The sequence below is a fragment of the Bombina bombina genome, chromosome 10 (genome assembly GCF_027579735.1).
Source record: "Bombina bombina isolate aBomBom1 chromosome 10, aBomBom1.pri, whole genome shotgun sequence".
Lineage (NCBI taxonomy): Eukaryota > Metazoa > Chordata > Amphibia > Anura > Bombinatoridae > Bombina > Bombina bombina.
In genome coordinates this window covers 163735332-163749330 of record NC_069508.1, presented here as the reverse complement: position 1 = coordinate 163749330, position 13999 = coordinate 163735332, and the positions used below count along the sequence as shown (strand labels likewise).

General features: G+C 39.6%; 1 protein-coding gene across 3 annotated transcripts in view; it reads left to right on the top strand.

The window, feature by feature from the left end:
- Window positions 1-13999, top strand: part of ZFYVE9 (zinc finger FYVE-type containing 9) — a 227687-nt gene that overhangs the window by 21164 nt on the left and 192524 nt on the right. For all 3 annotated transcript variants that reach the window (XM_053693478.1, XM_053693477.1, XM_053693479.1), the window contains exon 2: window positions 6962-7063. In XM_053693478.1, the coding sequence (XP_053549453.1) occupies window positions 6994-7063 (70 nt within the window). In that variant the 5' untranslated portion in view covers window positions 6962-6993. The remainder of the gene's footprint in view (window positions 1-6961; window positions 7064-13999) is intronic.

Sequence of the window (13999 nt, the reverse complement as noted above, 5' to 3'; positions counted from 1 at the left end):
GTGGGTACAGGCCTTAAGTGATTACCCAACATCAGGGATTTCCCTGGCATTTTGCAGTCACTCAGACGATGGACATAGCCTCAGAAATACACTTATGTGCTGAGTTGTTTTTCATGTTGAATCACACACAGTAACCTTTTTGTAGGTCATTACTTGAATGAGCTCATTTCTCCTCGGCGTGTGTCATTGTATGGGTGGATCTATAGAGCTGCCTTTGTCTGTGTCTGGTGGGCGCAGAGTATAGATGTTTGATGCCTTTGCCACTGTAAATACCTCTCATTCTGATGAGCATACAGAGAGTAAATCCGTAAACTGTAGTGTTTGCTGCGTGACAGTTGTGCCGAATGAATGCTAGGATGTGCTCCTTTGCTCCCCACCTGCTAAATAAGTCTAAATTTGAGTCAGAAGATTCTAAACAATTTTTAAGGAACGTTAGCATTGCAATAAAGATCTATTGTTTTGCTTCCTTTTGCTGACCAATATCTCTGAAATTTATTCTTGTCACTCTCCCAGAAAAGCTGCTTCCAACATGCTTAAAGGGACATGAAACAAGTTGGGATAGAGACAATATAATATGTACTTTAATTACTTTACCTGCAAATTTATACTGCAATGCCTCACCCCCCCACACATTTCCTTTTATGGCTGTATCTATGTTTATTGTTGTTTTGGTAGAAGGCAAAAGTGCATAGGGATTATCTGCTGGAGCATGCCTAGAAGCTGTGAACTCAGTTGAATTACAATGCCTGTGTCTAAACACTGATGTGGGTGGAGTTGGCTGTTCCAGGCAGCTAAGCTGTGTAATTCATTTTGCTTATTTTTGAAAATTATTTTAAAATACTTGCCAGCAAATTTTTTTTTTTTTTTTTTTTTTTTTATGCAAACTGTTTTTAATTAATTAGACTTTTTAGGATATGCACAGAGCTCAACCTGTTTTATAGTAACATAGTAGATGAGGTTGAAAAAAAGACCATCGAGTTCAACCTATACAAATCTAAAATACTTACAAAAAGCTCTAGTTAAGCCTAAATAATCCCACTAAATGAATTTTGTTTCTAGACAGAAATGTATCCAAACAATTTAAAAATATGGAACGCTTCAAGAATTTGCTTTGTGACCCTGCACCGTGCTACACAGTGATGGCTTTGGTCAGAGCACAAGCTCTTTCCCACCTGTCCCTAACTGGCAACAGAAAATGAGACCAGGAATTCCACCATGCATTTCAAGGGGTGTAATCCTGGACTGCTGTTAATTTGCAAAAGTCTGTGAATTGTGCTAATAAATGATTTTAAAACATTTATTGTATATGCTGTTTGTTTATAATACATTGCTTAAAGGGACAGTGAACAACTTTTCTGCTGTGTTGTTATAAAATAACATATAAACCAAGCCTGAACATTTTTAAAATAAGTTAACAACCTTTTTTCTGCCAGTTGTTTTTTTTAATAACCAAAGTTCACCCACCATTTAGAGGCGCCAATCAGAGGTTGAATCTGCAGACAGCTAGGCTATCCATGGTCATTATGTTAGTATAAAGTGGATTGTTTTGCAGTTGTCAGTTAAATCCATTTAGATACAGATATGTAGCAGGGATAGCCTTGAAACGTCACCAGGGCACATTTCAAGTTCTTAGAATAAAAAAATCTTAAATTTTCAGAGCATGAAAAGGGGGTAAAGTAAATCTCAAGGTATTTACGGTCCCTTTTTAAAGGAACAGCAAGCCCCCCGCACACTAAAATAACCCCTTTCCACCTTTAGGACGTTTTATTCTGTCCTAACTGTGGAGGACGTTAGGATGCTGTTAGGACCTGGAACCTCCTAACCGTTTGGCTGTACTGAAGCCTTAGCCGCTTCCTATAGGATTGTGGGCTGGGGGGAGGGAGTGCCCCGCCCCGATTCCATCATTGAAATCACACAGTCACATGGACAATTTCGTAATTTCAACTAAACAAAGTCTTGGCCTCTTTATGTAAATAGCTATTGTTTACTGTCTTTTTAACTGCTGATAATATTATTATTATTTATTATTATTGGCTATTTGTAGAGCGCCAACAGATTCCACAGCGCTAATATATGCTCTGTATATGTATAGAAGCCCTTGCATCACGTGTGTAGTTTGTTGCTAATAGAAGCAACGAGCAGGCAGCACTACTTATAGGGGCCGAGTCACAGTAGTAGTGTTGCTTTTCTCATTATCTTTTATTATGTTTGATTTTTTCCTTTTCCTCTCTTGTTTTTAAAGTAAAGGGACATTAAATGCCTCTTGTTTTTGTATAACACTTGTGCCTGTCAAACTCTCTCCAGAGAAGCCAAAAAGCAAGCTGTCTAACTTAGGTTTCTTCAAAATGCTGCAAATTGCCCAGACCAGCCATTTGATTTGCAGCATTTGGTCTCTCTAGGAAGCGTGAGGCAAGCACAATTTTATACAAAGGCCAGAGGCATTTAATGTCCCTTTAAAGGAACATTAAAGTAGAAATTAATCTTTCATGATTCAGATAGTGTTTTATTAAACTTTCCAATTAAAGGGACATTATACACTCAATTTTTCTTTGCATAAATGTTTTGTAGATGATCCATTTATATAACCCATACAGTTTTTTTTTTTTTTTTTTAAATGTATAGTTTTGCTTATTTTTAAATAACATTGCTCTGATTGTCAGACTCCTAACCAAGCCCTAAAGTTTTAGGAGAATACAGAGGTATACGTACTTCAGCTTGTCTGTTATTTCCAACTTAAAGTGGGTGTTTCAGTAACCTTTTTAACAGAGCTAAACTGGGAGCTTCTAAGTAAGTTTTTAAAAGGTTTTATATGATTTGTAGATCAGTATCTGTGCATATTATTCTTTATAGTAGTGTCTATTACATGCAGTTATATGCAAATTTGTGTATACTGCCCCTTTAACCCTATTAAAATGTACTTCATTCTCTTGTTCTTCATTCCTTTGTTGAAAAGCATTCCTAGGTAGTCTTAGGAGCACCAGTGTACTACTAGGAGCTGGCTGCTGATTGGTGGTTGCACATATATGCCTCTCACCAGAGGAGTTCAGCTAGCTCCCAGTAGTTCAGTACTGCTCCTGAGCCTCCCTAGGTTCAAGAGAATGAAGTAAATGTGATAATAGGAGGAAATAGGAAAGTTGTTTATAATTATATGCTTTGTCTGAATCATTAAAGTTTGATTTTGACTGTCCCTTTAACACAAGAGGAGGACGGGGAAAAAAGAAACCAACATTGTGCGGGTGCTTCTGATTTAATCATGTGAAAATCACATCATCCTATTTTGCAAGACGTCTGTGCTGAAAACAACTCCCAGAAAATAATCATGGGTTTAGAATTTTTTTTTCTTTTTTACAGTAACATAAAACAGGACCATTTGTTCAGTTTCTGGAATTTGTTTTAAAAATATTATAATTAGGAACTGTTCTACAAGTGATATAATAACTTTAAAGGAACAGTGTCCTGTACATTTTTCTCCTCTATAATGTGTTTCCAGTGATCTATTTTACCTGCTGGAGTATATTAAATTGATTACAAATAACTCCCTTTAGCTTTATTTTGTCATTTGAAACGGATGCTTTTGCCTGTTGTATTCCCACCTAAACTAAACATTTCAATACTTAAGTATTCACTATGGGAAAGCTGCATAAACATAACCAGGGGAATAAATTACACTCCCAGTGGGGAGGTCCTACTCATACATACTCAGATTTCCATTTTGAGTTGTCCTCTCTAAGCATACAAACAGAGATAACATAAGTAGGCTTTGTGTGTGTATGAAGAGTGATAATGTAAGGAAAATTGATATCTCTGTAACCATCACTCGTTTTAATGGACTGTGGTGTCAAAGAACAAAACCAGCTAGTTTATAAAAAAATAAACCTTAAGGAAAAATGTCTGATCATTTTATACTTTCCAGCTGGTATAACAAGTCATTGGAAACTTATTAAAGGGAATCAAGTTTTACGGTACACTGTCCCTTTAATCATATTTTCCCATTGTCTTTGCTACGCCCATAGAGAACACCCCTACACTACATTAAAAAATTATTAATAATAAACGGGATACTGGCAGACAGCTGCCACTAGTTGGAGTATAAGTGAGCTGTTTGGGAGTGATGAGGCCGGAACCCTACACTGCAAAAATAAAAACAATTAATCAACCCCTTCCTGCCTGGACTAATTTGTCTACATTGGAATAAAGTTCCAAATCTGATGTAAACAAATTAGTAAACATTGAATCACACGATTGTTCACCCGATCGCGTGATTTCAATTATGGGATTGGGTCGGGGGTGGTGCCTATGACACTAGACATTGCCCCCAACCCGCTATCCCATATAGGAAGCAGATATTGTTTCAGGGCAGCCAAATGGCTAGGATGTTCCATGCTGGCCTAATGGCGCTAAAGCCCAGCACAGTTAGGACGACATGACAGGAAGGGGTTAAAAACCAAACAAAAATAAATAAATAAACTTCAGATTCTTTGCCATTGCCTAAGGTGGTACTGGGGAGAGAGAGCTATTTGGGAAGGAGGTGTCAGGGTAATTCCTATATTACAATACTATTACTCTTATTACTCTATTACTCTTTTTTTTCTCTTTAAACGGAATGATAGCAAAAATACTAAAATTTATCTGGTACTGGGCAAGTTTTTCTCAGAAATTCCTGGTACTGAAGGCTTAAAGGGACAGTAAAGTCCAAAAATAACTTTCATGATTCAAATAGGGCATGCAATTTTAAACAACTTTCCAATTTACTTTTATCACCAATTGTGCTTTGTTCTCTTGGTATTCTTAGTTGAAAGCTAAACCTAGAAGGTTCATATGCTAATTTCTTAGACCTTGAAGGCTGCCTCTAATCTGAATGCATTTTGACAGTTTTTCACCACTAGAGGGCATTAGTTCATGTGTTTCACATAGATAATATTGAGCTCACGCACGTGAATTTACCTAGGAGTGAGCACTGATTTGCTAAAATGCAAGTCTGTCAAATGAACTGAAATAAGGGGCAGTCTTCAGAGACTTAAATACAAGGTAATTACAGAGGTAAAACATATATTACTATAACTGTGTTTGTTATGCAAAACTGGGGAATCATTAATAAAGGGATTATCTATATTTTTAATATAAATATATATTTATACAGGAAAGAGATGCTACTGTCTGTAATTAATGTGACAACAGAAAAACCCTCATCAAATAGAGCTACTGTGCATTGGTGCTGCTTTTCATTTAAAACCATTTATACTGTAGTTACAGAGAGAACTACTGTAGAACAGGTCAGGATACAAGCAAGCGTGTCTGCCTTTATTATCTATGAGTGGTACCCACTGTAGCTGGGTGCTTGCCAGAATTGCAGACTGTTTCCTTTTATTTTTATCAGTTTTATTAAATTTGGCATTTTATCTGTAATGTCTACAGGGAATTGAAAATGGAGCTGCTATCTAATTTTAGTCCGTCATTAATCTAAGCAATAGCTTCTTCAGAGAACCTTTGTAAATGGGGCATATTATGTATGAATTTGTCTCACATACTGTCGCTGGCAGAAATAGGCTGAAAGTGACCCAGTTGTATGCAGAGGATGATCTACAAAAATGTCATTGTCACAGCGAAAACGTTCAATAACAGAAAAATGTCCTCTTACCTTAAAGGGACATAATAATCTCAGAGGTACCAGCATTAAATTGTAATGAACATGCTTTTAATTAAGTAACTTGTTGATCTGTTGCACATTTTGTCTTGTTGTGCTAGTTTGTCACAAAGATTTTTCAGTTTGTGTAGAGATGCTGAAAACAACGCATCTGATTTAACACATGATGATACACAATTCACATGTAAAGTGGTGACATAATTATACATGTCTGATGAATGGTCAATAGTAATTGTGTTAAAGGGACAGAAAACCCACACATTGTCTTTCATGATTCTCATAGAGCATGCACTTTTAAACAACTTGCAAATTTACTTCTATAACCTTTGTTGAAAAGCTTGATGTGTCCTGCTAGCTCCCAGTAGTGCATTGCTGCTTCTTCAACAAGGGATGCCGAAAGAATGAAGCAAATTAGATAATAAAAGTAAATTAGAAAGTTGTTTGAAATTGCATGTTCTATCTGAAATGGTTTGGCTCCTAAGCTTTACATTCCTGCTTTTTAAATAAAGATAGCAAGAGAACGAAGAAAAATGAATAATAGAAGTAAATTAGAAAGTTGCTTAAAATTGCTGCTCTACCTGAATCATTAAAGAACAAAATTGAGTTTAGTGTCCCTTTAAGGTATTACTTTGAGGTTTTACGTATTTATCTTTATATCCTTGTGTTACATTAATGGAGTCCTTCTGGTGTCACTGACATATAGAAATAATTAGAAGTGTCATTTACATTGCAAAAGTACAACTAGAGAGTCTGAAAGCAAAGTACGTTTGCAGTGATATGTTTGTCACTTGGGCAGATGGCTTTGTGCTGCACAATCCCTGTTGAACATTCACTTGGGTTTACAGAATGGACCAGTGTATGCTGCACCGGGAACGTTACACTCAATAATTCTTATTATTTTCATCATTTATTTATAAAGCGCCAACAGATTATAAAGTGCTGAACAGTGGAAACAGGGTCCCTAGTGCTTCAGTGAAATAAATATTTATAAAGTGCCAGGGCAGCAATACATTTTAATAATCAACAAGGGCTGTATTTAAATAAATTATTCACACGGACTGTTGGAATCTGAATTCTCAGCTACTCTCACCTGAATTATTAGTGTGACATAATAATGTACAATTCTCACATAGACCTGTTTCCTTTAGTTTGCGGCTGGTAAAAATAATTCCCTATATATATTTTTGTTTGTCTATATATCTAAGTCTTCTGTATTTTCTCCATATGAATGTGTGTATGAGTTGCACGGTTTTCGGACACATTTGCTAATCAAGTGGAAAGCTCAGAAAGTGACCAGATCCCTCTCTCATTTTACAGGCTCATGTAGAACACTAAACAGGCCCTAACAAATGGATAACTATTTTGAGGAAGAAACATGTAACCTGGACAAGGTGCTAGATGAATTTGAAAAGAATGAAGGTACCGTCTATTAATTTATCTTTTCTTTACCATGAGAGATGCTAATAGTTATGGAGTCTCTGTGCTCGTTTGATAGAATGTTTCCTTTTTTTTTTTTTTTAATCAAAGATTTTTATTAAGGTATTTAGCAAAACAATATTCATATCTTGACATCAAAAGTACCAACTCTACGACACGACAAGCTTTTGTAAAAGTGAGAAAGAAAAAATACAACAGTAACCTTGTTGTTAACAAATCTAATTACAAAGATGAAACTCCTGAAATTTGTAACTATTCTTAGGACAAGCATGGCAAATCATAGTTCTAGCATGTCACATAGATATACAATGCCGATCTTATATTGATACCTTAGATTTCTCTTGTAAGATGTATCGAGTCCACGGATTCATCCTTACTTGTGGGATATTCTCCTTCCCTACAGGAAGTGGCAAAGAGAGCACCCACAGCAGAGCTGTCTATAAAACTCCTCCCTTAGCTCCACCCCCCAGTCATTCTCTTTGCCTACTCTAAGTACTAGGAAGGGCAGAGCGAGTGTGGTGACAAAAATGTTAGTTTTTTTATTTCTCAAGCAAAAGTTTGTTATTTTAAATGGTACCGGTGTGTACTATTTACTCTCTGGCAGAAAAGGGATGAAGATTTCTGCAAGGAGGATGATGATCTTAGCACTTTGTAACTAAGATCCACTGCTGTTCTCACAAGGGCTCAAGAGTACAGGAAAACTTCAGTTGGGGGAACGGTTTGCATGCTAAGCTGCATATGAGGTATGTTCAGTCTATATTTTTCTAGACAGACTGTGTTAATTCTAGAAAAGGCTGGCAATATTCCCATGAGGGAAGGGTAAGCTGTATTCAGACACTTGGATAGGAATTTCAGCTTGCATGAAGGGCTCATTAGTTACTGGTGACACTGTTAGGAAAAAACGTTTTTGTTTATTCAGTAAATGATGCAATTATAACGTTTTTTTGATGGGACTAAAGGGGTCATTGTGGCTTGTTTTTGGGTTTTTTAACCCACATGGTTAATTAAGAGACACTCTGGTGTTTTTCTGATAGGCCTCAAAACATCGAGTGAGGTGGGAGGAGTCTATTTTCGCGCCTCAGTTGCGCAGTTTCTTTTCCTCAGAGACATCTAACTGCTTCTCCAGAGGTTCCTGCTGTGTTTGAGGGCTGTAAAAGAAGTATTTTCCCCCACAAATCGTTCTGAAGGGCAGGTAGGAGCCACAGCAGAGCTGTGGCAAGGTGCTGAAAGTCTTTTACCGGTTTTGATGTTTTTTCAATCCGGTTTTGCCATTAAGGGGTTAGTTGTTTATTTGCATAGCTGTGCAAAGTTACTAAGGCTTTATGATGCTACTGTAAAAATTTTGTTAAGTTTACTGCTTTTTTACACTGTTTTGCAGAATTTGTGCAGCTTTTTTTCTCTTAAAGGCACAGTACCGTTTTAATTCTAAGTGTTATTTACTTTGATTACAGTGTTTTCCAAGCTTGCTTGTTACATTACTAGCCTGTCTAACATGTCTGACACCAAGGAAAATCCTTGTTCAATATGTTTGGAAGCCATTGTGGAACCCCCTCTTAGAATGTGTCCCAATTGTACTGATATGTCTATAAACTATAAAGAACATATATTAGCACTTAAAAATAGAGCAATAGATGATTCTCAGTCAGAAGTAAATGAGGGTTCGCCATCTAGCTCTCCCCTAGTGTCACAACCAGTAACGCCCGCACAAGTGACGCCAAGTACCTCTAGTGCGTCAAATTCTTTTACTTTACAAGACATGGCCACAGTTATGAATACAACCCTCACAGAGGTTTTATCTAAACTGCCTGGTTTACAAGGAAAGCGGGACAGCTCTGGGTTTAGGTAAAATGCTGAGCCGTCTGACACTTTAGTAGCCGTATCTGATATGCCTTCACAATGCTCTGAAGTAGGGGTGAGGGATTTGTTATCTGAGGGAGAAATTTCTGATTCAGGAAAGACGCTTCCTCAGACAGATTCTGATATGACGGCCTTTAAATTTAAGCTTGAACACCTCCGCTTATTGCTCTTGGAGGTATTAGCGACTCTAGATGATTGTGACCCTATAGTGGTTCCAGAGAAATTGTGTAAAATGGATAAATACTTAGAGGTTCCTGTTTACACTGATGTTTTTCCAGTCCCTAAGAGGATTGTGAATATTATTACTAAGGAGTGGGATAGACCAGGTATTCCGTTCACTCCCCCTCCTGTTTATAAGAAAATGTTTCCCATATCTGACACCATGCGGGACTCGTGGCAGACAGTTCCTAAGGTGGAAGGAGCTATTTCTCTTGTTAAGTGTATCCAGTCCACGGATCATCCATTACTTATGGGATATTAACTCCTCCCCAACAGGAAGTGCAAGAGGATTCACCCAGCAGAGCTGCTATATAGCTCCTCCCCTAACTGCCATTCCCAGTCATTCTCTTGCACCCAACGACTAGATAGGATGTGTGAGAGGACTATGGTGATTATATTTAGTTTTATACCTTCAATCAAAAGTTTGTTATTTTATAATAGCACCGGAGTGTGTTATTCCTTCTCTGGTAGAATTTGAAGAAGAATCTACCTGAGTTTTTACTATGATTTTAGCCGGCGTAGTTAAGATCATATTGCTGTTTCTCGGCCATCTGAGGAGAGGTAAACTTCAGATCAGGGGACAGCGGGCAGATTAATCTGCAAAGAGGTATGTAGCAGCTTATTATTTTCTGACAATGGAATTGATGAGAAAATTCTGCCATACCGATATAATGTAAACTCAGCCTTAAATGCAGTAGCAGCAACTGGTATCAGGCTGTCATGTATGTATATTTTACACTTCAGTATTCTGGGGAATGGCACTTCACTGGAATTATACTGTGTGCATAAGACTTTAGCCTAATTTGCAGGGACTGGCAACAGGCTCTTTAATAACACTTAATTTATGTTAAACGTTTTTTGCTGGCATGTAAAATCGTTTCATTTTCTGAGGTACTGGGTGAATAAAATGTTTTGGGCATTATTTTTTCCACTTGGCAGTTGTTTTACAACGAGGGGAGAGTTATGCCGACTAACTCGCCTCACGTGTCAGTACCTGCATCTCCCGCTCGGGGGGTGCGTGATATTGTGGCGCCGAGTACATCTGGGCGGCCATTACAAATCACATTACAGGATATGGCTACTGTTATGACTGAAGTTTTGGCTAAATTACCAGAACTAAGAGGTAAGCGTGATCACTCTGGGGTGAGAACAGAGTGCGCTGATAATGTTAGGGCCATGTCAGATACTGCGTCACAACTTGCAGAACATGAGGACGGAGAGCTTCATTCTGCGGCTGACGGTTCTGATCCAAACAGATTGGATTCAGATATTTCAAATTTTAAATTTAAGCTGGAAAACCTCCGTGTATTACTAGGGGAGGTGTTAGCGGCTCTGAATGATTGTAACACAGTTGCAATACCAGAAAAAATGTGTAGGTTGGATAAATATTTTGCGGTACCGTCGAGTACTGACGTTTTTCCTATACCTAAGAGACTTACTGAAATTGTTACTAAGGAGTGGGATAGACCCGGTGTGCCGTTCTCACCCCCTCCGATATTTAGAAAGATGTTTCCAATAGACACCACCACACAGGACTTATGGCAAACGATCCCTAAGGTGGAGGGAGCAGTTTCTACTTTAGCTAAGCGTACCACTATCCCGGTGGAGGATAGCTGTGCCTTTTCAGATCCAATGGATAAAAAGTTAGAGGGTTACCTTAAGAAAATGTTTGTTCAACAAGGTTTTATATTGCAACCCCTTGCATGCATTGCGCCTGTCACGGCTGCAGCAGCATTTTGGTTTGAGTCTCTGGAAGGGACACTTGAATCAGCTCCATTAGATGAGATTACACACAGGCTTAAAGCTCTTAAATTAGCTAACTCATTTATTTCAGATGCCGTAGTACATTTAACTAAGCTTACGGCTAAGAATTCCGGATTCGCCATTCAGGCGCGCAGAGCACTGTGGCTAAAATCCTGGTCAGCTGACGTTACTTCTAAGTCTAAATTACTTAATATACCTTTCAAAGGGCAGACCTTATTCGGGCCCGGATTGAAAGAAATTATCGCTGACATTACAGGAGGTAAAGGCCATGCCCTGCCTCAAGACAGAGCCAAACCTAAGGCTAGACAATCTAATTTTCGTTCCTTTCGGAATTTCAAAGCAGGAGCAGCATCAACTTCCTCTGCTCCAAAACAAGAAGGATCTGTTGCTCGCTACAGACAAGGCTGGAGACCTAACCAGTCCTGGAACAAGGGCAAGCAGGCCAGGAAACCTGCTGGTGCCCCTAAAACAGCATGAATTGAGGGCCCCCGATCCGGGAACGGATCTAGTGGGGGGCAGACTTTCTCTCTTCGCCCAGGCTTGGGCAAGAGATGTCCAGGATCCCTGGGCGCTAGAGATAATATCTCAGGGATACCTTCTGGACTTCAAATACCCTCCCCCAAGAGAGAGATTTCATCTGTCAAGGTTGTCAACAAACCAAATAAAGAAAGAGGCGTTTCTACGCTGCGTACAAGAGCTTTTATTAATGGGAGTAATCCATCCAGTTCCACGGTCGGAACAGGGACAAGGGTTTTACTCAAATCTGTTTGTGGTTCCCAAAAAAAGAGGGAACTTACAGGCCAATCCTGGATTTAAAGATCCTAAACAAATTCCTAAGAGTTCCATCGTTCAAAATGGAGACTATTCGGACAATTTTACCCATGATCCAAAAGGGTCAGTACATGACCACAGTGGATTTAAAGGATGCTTACCTTCGCATACCGATTCACAAAGATCATTACCGGTATCTAAGGTTTGCCTTTCTAGACAGGCATTACCAGTTTGTAGCTCTTCCATTCGGATTGGCTACGGCTCCGAGAATCTTCACAAAGGTTCTGGGTGCTCTTCTGGCGGTACTAAGACCGCGAGGAATTGCGGTAGCTCCGTACCTAGACGACATTCTGATACAAGCTTCAAGCTTTCAAACTGCCAAGTCTCATACAGAGTTAGTACTGGCATTTCTAAGGTCGCATGGATGGAAGGTGAACGAAAAGAAGAGTTCTCTCTTTCCACTCACAAGAGTTCCCTTCTTGGGGACTCTTATAGATTCTGTAGAAATGAAGATTTACCTGACAGAAGACAGGTTAACAAAGCTTCAAAATGCATGCCGTGTCCTTCATTCCATTCAACACCCGTCAGTAGCTCAATGCATGGAGGTGATCGGCTTAATGGTAGCAGCAATGGACATAGTACCCTTTGCACGCCTACATCTCAGACCGCTGCAATTGTGCATGCTAAGTCAGTGGAATGGGGATTACTCAGACTTGTCCCCTACTCTGAATCTGGATCAAGAGACCAGAAATTCTCTTCTATGGTGGCTTTCTCGGCCACATCTGTCCAGGGGGATGCCATTCAGCAGGCCGGACTGGACAATTGTAACAACAGACGCCAGCCTACTAGGTTGGGGCGCTGTCTGGAATTCTCTGAAGGCTCAGGGACAATGGAATCAGGAGGAGAGTCTCCTACCAATAAACATTCTGGAATTGAGAGCAGTTCTCAATGCCCTTCTGGCTTGGCCCCAGTTAACAACTCGGGGGTTCATCAGGTTTCAGTCGGACAACATCACAACTGTAGCTTACATCAACCATCAGGGAGGGACAAGAAGCTCCCTAGCAATGATGGAAGTATCAAAGATAATTCGCTGGGCAGAGTCTCACTCTTGCCACCTGTCAGCAATCCACATCCCGGGAGTGGAGAACTGGGAGGCGGATTTCTTAAGTCGTCAGACTTTTCATCCGGGGGAGTGGGAACTTCATCCGGAGGTCTTTGCCCAAATACTTCGACGTTGGGGCAAACCAGAGATAGATCTCATGGCGTCTCGACAGAACGCCAAGCTTCCTCGTTACGGGTCCAGATCCAGGGATCCGGGAGCGGTTCTGATAGATGCTTTGACAGCACCTTGGACCTTCGGGATGGCTTATGTGTTTCCACCCTTCCCGATGCTTCCTCGTTTGATTGCCAGAATCAAACAGGAGAGAGCATCAGTGATTCTAATAGCGCCTGCATGGCCACGCATGACTTGGTATGCAGATCTAGTGGACATGTCATCCTGTCCACCTTGGTCGCTACCTCTGAAACAGGACCTTCTGATCCAGGGTCCCTTCAAACATCAAAATCTAATTTCTCCAACATAGGTGTGTCCGGTCCACGGCGTCATCCTTACTTGTGGGATATTCTCTTCCCCAACAGGAAATGGCAAAGAGCCCAGCAAAGCTGGTCACATGATCCCTCCTAGGCTCCGCCTACCCCAGTCATTCTCTTTGCCGTTGTACAGGCAACATCTCCACGGAGATGGCTTAGAGTTTTTTAGTGTTTAACTGTAGTTTTTATTATTCAATCAAGAGTTTGTTATTTTAAAATAGTGCTGGTATGTACTATTTACTCAGAAACAGAAAAGAGATGAAGATTTCTGTTTGTATGAGGAAAATGATTTTAGCAACCGTTACTAAAATCCATGGCTGTTCCACACAGGACTGTTGAGAGGACTTAACTTCAGTTGGGGGAACAGTGAGCAGTCTCTTGCTGCTTGAGGTATGACACATTCTAACAAGACGATGTAATGCTGGAAGCTGTCATTTTCCCTATGGGATCCGGTAAGCCATGTTTATTAAAGGGACACTGAACCCAAATTTTTTCTTTCACGATTCAGATAGAGCATGACATTTTAAGCAACTTTCTAATTTACTCCTATTATCAATTTTTCTTCGTTCTCTTGGTATCTTTATTTTAAAAGCAGAAATGTAAATCTTAGCAGCCAGCGCATTTTAGGTTCAGCACAATGGATAGCGCTTGCTTATTGAATGCTTACATTTACCCACCAATAAGCAAGCATAACCCAGGTTCTCAACCAAAACTGGG